Source organism: Lycium barbarum, chromosome 8, assembly GCF_019175385.1.
Source record: "Lycium barbarum isolate Lr01 chromosome 8, ASM1917538v2, whole genome shotgun sequence".
Classification (NCBI taxonomy): Eukaryota; Viridiplantae; Streptophyta; class Magnoliopsida; order Solanales; family Solanaceae; genus Lycium; species Lycium barbarum.
Genome location: NC_083344.1, coordinates 667,929 through 674,166, shown reverse-complemented (window position 1 = coordinate 674,166; position 6,238 = coordinate 667,929). Strand labels below are relative to the sequence as shown.

Genomic DNA, 6,238 nt, shown 5'->3' with positions numbered 1-6,238 from the left:
GGATTGTCCTTCAAAGGCACTGGTTTTTAATTTTTGCCCCTCAAATTGGTGGTCTTTAATTTTTGTCCTTCGCCTAATATTCCGAGGTTCTGGGTTCGAATTTCAGCTCGGTAAAAAAAAAAAAAAAAAAGGAATTTCGCAAGGCAGAGTTTTGAATGCAAAACTTAGCTTAAGGTAGAGTTTGAAACTCTGTCATGCAAAACTCTGTCTCAGGCATAACTTTGCTACGGAATTCGGCCTTGTGATTTTTTTTTTTTTGACTGAGCCGAAGTTCGAATCCCAAATCTCATAGTATTAGGCTGAGGACAAAAATTAAAAACCACCAATTTGAGGGCCAAAGTTTAAAGACCAGTGCCTTTGAAGGATAATCGTGCAAAAGATGAATTCGGGAGCCTGGAAGATTTATTACAGTTTCTGATCTCCTATGGCTCATGATTAATTACGACCCAATAATATTGTTATAAATGGAGTTCGATGGAAAAAGGAAAGAAGAAGAGAAAGTAAATGAATTAAACGGTTTTGGGTATGGTTAAACGGGTGGATTTTTAAAGAAATCGGATATTTAAAATTGGAGGCGGGTTATTTGATTATGAGCTTGCCACATGTGCCAAACTATAGTTGGAGGGGTATATTTGAACTGAAAGTATAACAACGGTATATTTGGACCCAAAGTATAACGAAGGGTATATTTAGCTCTTTTCCAATAGTACAGGGGTATATTTGGCCCTTTTCCGTCTTTAAAAATGTTGTAACTGTAAATAAATGCGCTATTTTTATATTAAAGCAAAAGTAATGTTGTCTATATATAATTAAAACAAAAAAGAAAAGACATGCCGTGTTGAAATCTCATAATTTTAAAGTGATAATGTAGTTTTTAGGAGTATGAAAGGTCAATCAACATTTAAAAGGATATTTTCCTCATCAACATTTCTATTTTGGTCTTTATTCTTTACAGTAACTAGTTTTTTGGCGTGCGCCTTGCATGTGCACGTATCTCATGTCAATAATTACTAAACTGGTAACCTAATTTATAAATTTTAATCATGTATACATTCTAAAAAATATTTATTTGAGTCGTGAAAAAAGAAATAGAGTACAAATAATTCATCAGCTTTGCATATCCATGAGTCTACGTTAAATTATGTGAAAGTAACATTTTTTGACAAACTTTATTTCCTTTTTCTATAACTATTCAGAAACTCATTGTCTGATATTGATGAGTCTACGATAAATTATGTGAAAGTAACATTTTTTTGACTGACTTTATTTTCTTTTTTTCTATAACCATTCAATATTTGAAACTCATTGCCGGATTAATTTGAATTTGTGCTAGGACAGTTATTTTGACTTTTATCACCTCTATTCTAACTCTTACGCACCCTATCAAATGTATCATTTTTAGATTCTTAAGTACTTGTAAAATAAATGTTGGCACATTCTTTTAGAATCACAGATATATCAAATAGCTGATTTATTGGACAGTATTTCAATCTTATAATATTTATATCGAATGTATATTCATATTTGTGTACAAAAGTGGTATGGGAGTGAGTTTTGATTGAATGGTAAAGAGGTCGTTCAATTCTACATGAGCATTTTGATCTACCAACTGTTTACCTTTGGTTTTCCCGTTTTCACAATAGTAATAACAAATGGATGATACACCATAGGTGCAGGTTGTTACTTTTGCGACAAGGAAAATTTCGCTACCTTAGGATAGTTAAGAGTTACGAAAGTGACTTTAGTTCGCCAGTTCAGACACAACTCCTCGCCTTACGTTGTAATAGACATATTATTTAATATAAAAGACAGATTTGGGGATGAACTGAATATACATACACTGGCTGCTTTTATATATTCAGAGGGTGATTACAGTGAATTTTCTCTATTACCGATCAACTAAAAATATGTTCCTCTCTAAGATAGCAAACTTTACAATACTGACATACTTTCTGCTTGCTTCTTTCTATTGATATATGTCACCAAAATCTTCACTGTAATCATGATATATGCTGTCAATACAAGAACAAAAATAGCTTCAGGTGAGGTCCGATGGCAGCGGTAATATGGTAAGGGCTTTTTACACATTTGGCCTCTCAGCCAAAAATAATTACAGCCGCTAGCCAATATACATTTATTTTGTATAATATGTGTATATTTTTTGTATATTTCGATCAATATACAAAATAATATACATTAGCCGGCTGTTATTTTGGTGGGCAGCTATACAATGTAAATTTCCCTTATGAAAAAACAAGAGAAATGTATGGACCTACCAGGACGACTAAGGAAGCTTGTTGCAGTTGGCTGGAACCCATCCAATCTGTTGTTTCTCGTTGTCGTATATCACCATTTTGTCTATCATAGAAATATCTGCATACATAAATTCAGAGAAAACGGGAAAAAGTTATAATGTGGGAAAGAACTTTACTTCTTCCTCTATCAGAAAACTAATGTCCTCCTTGAAGAAAATGTAGGTCATGTGTACTCTTCTCCTAGTTCTACATTGTTGTTAGAAGACAACCTCGTAAAGTGGGGGGTATAAATGGAATCTTTACATTGTATAGCCGCCCACCAAAAGAATAGCTAGCAAATGTATATTTTTTGTGTATTTATAATTAATATACAAACCACCAAAAGAATAGCCAGCAAAATAATATTTGTATATTTGTAATTAATATACAAAAAATAAACATATTTTATGCACAATAATGTATATTGGCTAGCAGTCGTAATTATTTTTGGCCGAGAGGCTAAATGTGTAAAAAGTCCGATAAAAATGGTAAGGTGTATCTTACTTCTCCAAAGAGGACATTATTTTCCAACATCTAGACGAGGAAAAGGTGACACTAACTTTGAATAGTATAAAAAGAAGATGCCTATTTCTCTAATACCTCCGATGAGATTAACATTTCCTAATCCAGCCTCCGAACCATTCAATATGCCTAAGCATACATTGCCATGATCCTGAGAAGGGATAAGAATTATCAGCATCACGATCTATATTAAGTGCAATATAAGCCTCAACGAGAGCAATTTAAAATGTACTTACAGTATGAATTAGATAAGCCTCGGGTGTCAGTTGAAGCTGAATATTCTTAGCTTTTGTGAAACTAAGTGTTAATGGCTTGAAGTAGCTCTTGGCATCATTAAGGGATTTGAAAGGTTTGGAGCCTTTCCAACAGACGGGTAAGCTTTTGTCGTCCTTTGCATCAAGCAGCTGCTTTGTATTTATGTTTTTCTTAATCTGAAAATCAGCAAATACCATAAGTTCTAAGACAAGGGGGATAAGCATTTAGGAAGGAGGTTTTTTCTGATCTTACCGAAGACAACAGAGTTTTGTATGCTCCGGAATTGAAGTAAGTGAAGGTACTTCCACTGTCAAAAATTACTGTTAGACCCTTTATTCCAGTTGCTTCCCCGCCGAAATGGAGATCTGCTGGTCCCAAAGAATAGTGTTTCCTGAAAATATCATAGTAATCCACAAAAGTTTATTCACATCTTTCGCGCAAAGTGAAAATTGCCAATACACAGTCACACCTCTTTATAATAACAGCGTTAATTCCAATATTTTTTACTGCTATAGCGAAATGCTGTTATAGAGAACATATAGTACTCCCTCCTGATAAAAAAAGTGTCCACTTAGCCTTTTTTTCTTGAGTCAAAAAAAGTATCCACTTATCAAATCAAGAAAGAATTAACATTCTTTTTCCAGATTTGCCCCTATTAAGTGTTATATTTGCCCCTATTAAGTGTTATATGATCAAATCTCAATGCTTATTTAATTAGGGGTAATTTAGTCAAATTACCTATTTTTATCTAGGAGTTAGTATTTTCTTAAAGGGTGTGCAAATGACTAAGTGGACTCTTTTTTTGATCTGGAGGGAGTATAACATAACATGAAAGATCGGTTCTATAGAAAATATGGCAGTTATAGAGAGGTCTGACTGTACAAAATCCACTACAGACAGAACATACTCTGAAGATGCACGCACGATAGGTGTCCAAACAATCCCCGACGATGGGAGAACATCATCTCCAAGGAAAACATAACCTCCACCTTTCCCGCTTAAACAATGACCTACTACATTCCGGATAAGACCCGAGCTACTCATCTGTGATGCTATGCTTGATTTTCCATTTCCTAGACCAAGAATTCCATCCGTATAAGGTGCATGCGCAGAGGCTGGCACTTCTTGATCGTACCCACAACTACAGAAGGGGAATCAAAAGCTCATGAATCATAAGCATCACAACTTCGGTAAGCAAACAAAGGGGAAGAAATAGCGCATTTGTTTAGTTGGTTGACAATTTAAAGGTTAGTTTTAAGAATAACCTTATGGTAATCTTACCCAAACACTAGACCAGGAGCAACGGCGCTACCATTGGTGAATTTTACTGGAAATGTGTCTTTCACCAGCACTCCCATGGATGAACCACGATCCGCATACTCAACCTCATAGTCACATTGATCGTTAGGATTGTGACAGGGATGGTTAAGGGATGCACATATGGGATCCTTACACTTGACAATGTTTTTGATATTCGGTTTGTAAGGGCTGTGAGGAGCCTGCAACATTGTGTACATATATGCTGAAATTAGTAAAGATATTTGTGACTACTTACGATGGTAACTTGAAAGAGCTAAGTTATAGAAGGAATAAAAGGAAGAGTACTAACCGGAGTGCATTTGCGGCAAGGTGCATCACATTGGAGCCAAGTGAGATCACTCCCTGTGTCTATGTCAAGAAAGTAAGGTTTGGGGGGTTGGCCAACATTGAGTGTCACCTCATAATACCTGCACGCCAAACGAATATCCGGGTTTAAGAGATAGAGAACGGCAAACAAGCAATATGCAAGTTATATGAATCTCAGACATGAATATAAAAGGAAAGACTCCGTTTTTTCCACTTTTCGGATGATAGATCTTTCTCAGAACATGGAATGTGAATCAAACACATGTTCGAGTTGAAATTGATAATAAGTTCATACAAGTTCATTTTGAAAGAAGTGATAATAAGTTCTAACCTTCAGATCAAAATTGAAATCTTAAGTACATGAACTAGGAAATCTAAGGGATGATTATCAAGTCAAATAATACGATGAAAGAGCCTTCCACTATTCTAAGCTACCGAAGAAAAGCATAACACATCATAACAAAAACTTCACAAAAAAAAAAAAAAAAACCAACAGAGAAAAGTTGAGAACAAGTATAGATAGAACTCCTTATATAATCTTCATCAGAATTAGGGGTGAATGCATCTATTTAGCTGTGGTTCCCTCTCAATCCAGTACTTTCAACACGAAACGCAAACTTATATATAAAATCCCACTAAAATTGCAATTAAAAGGTTGAACCCATAAAGATTAAATCTCAAATCCGCCTCTAACCAGAATTGTGCCCTTATTGCTACACACCAATAACAAAACCTTTAAAGGGGTTCGGTTGATATGCGAGCTAAGGTGGGATATCCCAAGATTAAGTCCGAGATTAAATTTATACTGTGTTTGGTTAACGATATCACCGTATAAAATTATCCGTCAACCAAACACAGTATAAATTTTATCCCAAGTTTAATCCTGAATATCCACCTTTATCCCATCAAACTTGGAATTATTTTATCTCACCTCTCACGTAACATAAATTAGTCCCACGATTATAATCCCGAGATAATAGATAGATATAGATATATGCATACAACATGAAAACTATGAAAATCACAACATTAAAAGCAAGATCTAATTGAAAAAAAAAACAAGTAGTGGATAATAATATTACCCTTTTGGATATACATTCCCAACAAGGGGAAAAACAAATGATGAACCAAAACTTGACTGTTTCTTCCATGGTGGACGAGCCAAATTAAAAGCAGATAAACATCCCTGAAAGTACACAGATAGAAGCACAAAGTACAACATCCAAAATGGTAATACTTCCCATTTTCCACTCATGATTTCTTGATTTCTTGATTTTGGTGAACAAAAAAAGATCAAACAAAGTCTCCAAAAAAAAAAAGCAAGCTTGCTTTCTTGAAAGTAAGCAATAAAAAAAGAAAACTTTGATTTTGGGGTTCAAAAAATTTTAAAGAAAAGTGGGAGAGAAAAGTAGAAAGACTGAATATTTTAAGTTAATGGCGAAACTGCGTTGAATTTACGTGTAGAAGAAAACACGGGGAAAGAGACGATTTTGTACTATACTTGTTTTAAGAGGAGGAGGGGGGGAGGGGGTTTGGAGTTG

The 6,238-nt window shown here is 34.8% G+C and overlaps 1 protein-coding gene across 1 annotated transcript; it reads right to left on the bottom strand.

The window, feature by feature from the left end:
* Positions 1 to 1,821: 1,821 nt before the first annotated feature.
* On the bottom strand, positions 1,822 to 6,127 carry LOC132605588 (aspartic proteinase Asp1-like). The gene is made up of 9 exons (XM_060318725.1): positions 5,780 to 6,127; positions 4,681 to 4,798; positions 4,353 to 4,570; positions 3,979 to 4,212; positions 3,324 to 3,462; positions 3,053 to 3,247; positions 2,895 to 2,967; positions 2,277 to 2,373; positions 1,822 to 2,012 (listed from the first exon to the last, which is right to left on the bottom strand). The coding sequence occupies exons 1-8, from the start codon at positions 5,950 to 5,952 to the stop codon at positions 2,285 to 2,287; spliced, it is 1,239 nt and encodes a 412-aa protein (XP_060174708.1). The 5' UTR covers positions 5,953 to 6,127; the 3' UTR covers positions 1,822 to 2,012; positions 2,277 to 2,284.
* Positions 6,128 to 6,238: the final 111 nt, after the last annotated feature.

What these genes read in the sequence shown, in the direction of transcription:
- LOC132605588 (XM_060318725.1), bottom strand. Translation starts at nt 5,952, where the DNA reads ATGAGTGGAAAATGGGAAGTATTACCATTTTGGATGTTGTACTTTGTG. An exon ending in GGGAATGTATATCCAAAAGG is followed by an intron (nt 4,799 to 5,779) that starts GTAATATTATTA and finishes TTTGGCGTGCAG; the next exon opens with GTATTATGAGGTGACACTCA. An exon ending in AAATGTTAATCTCATCGGAG is followed by an intron (nt 2,374 to 2,894) that starts GTATTAGAGAAA and finishes TTATGTATGCAG; the next exon opens with ATATTTCTATGATAGACAAA.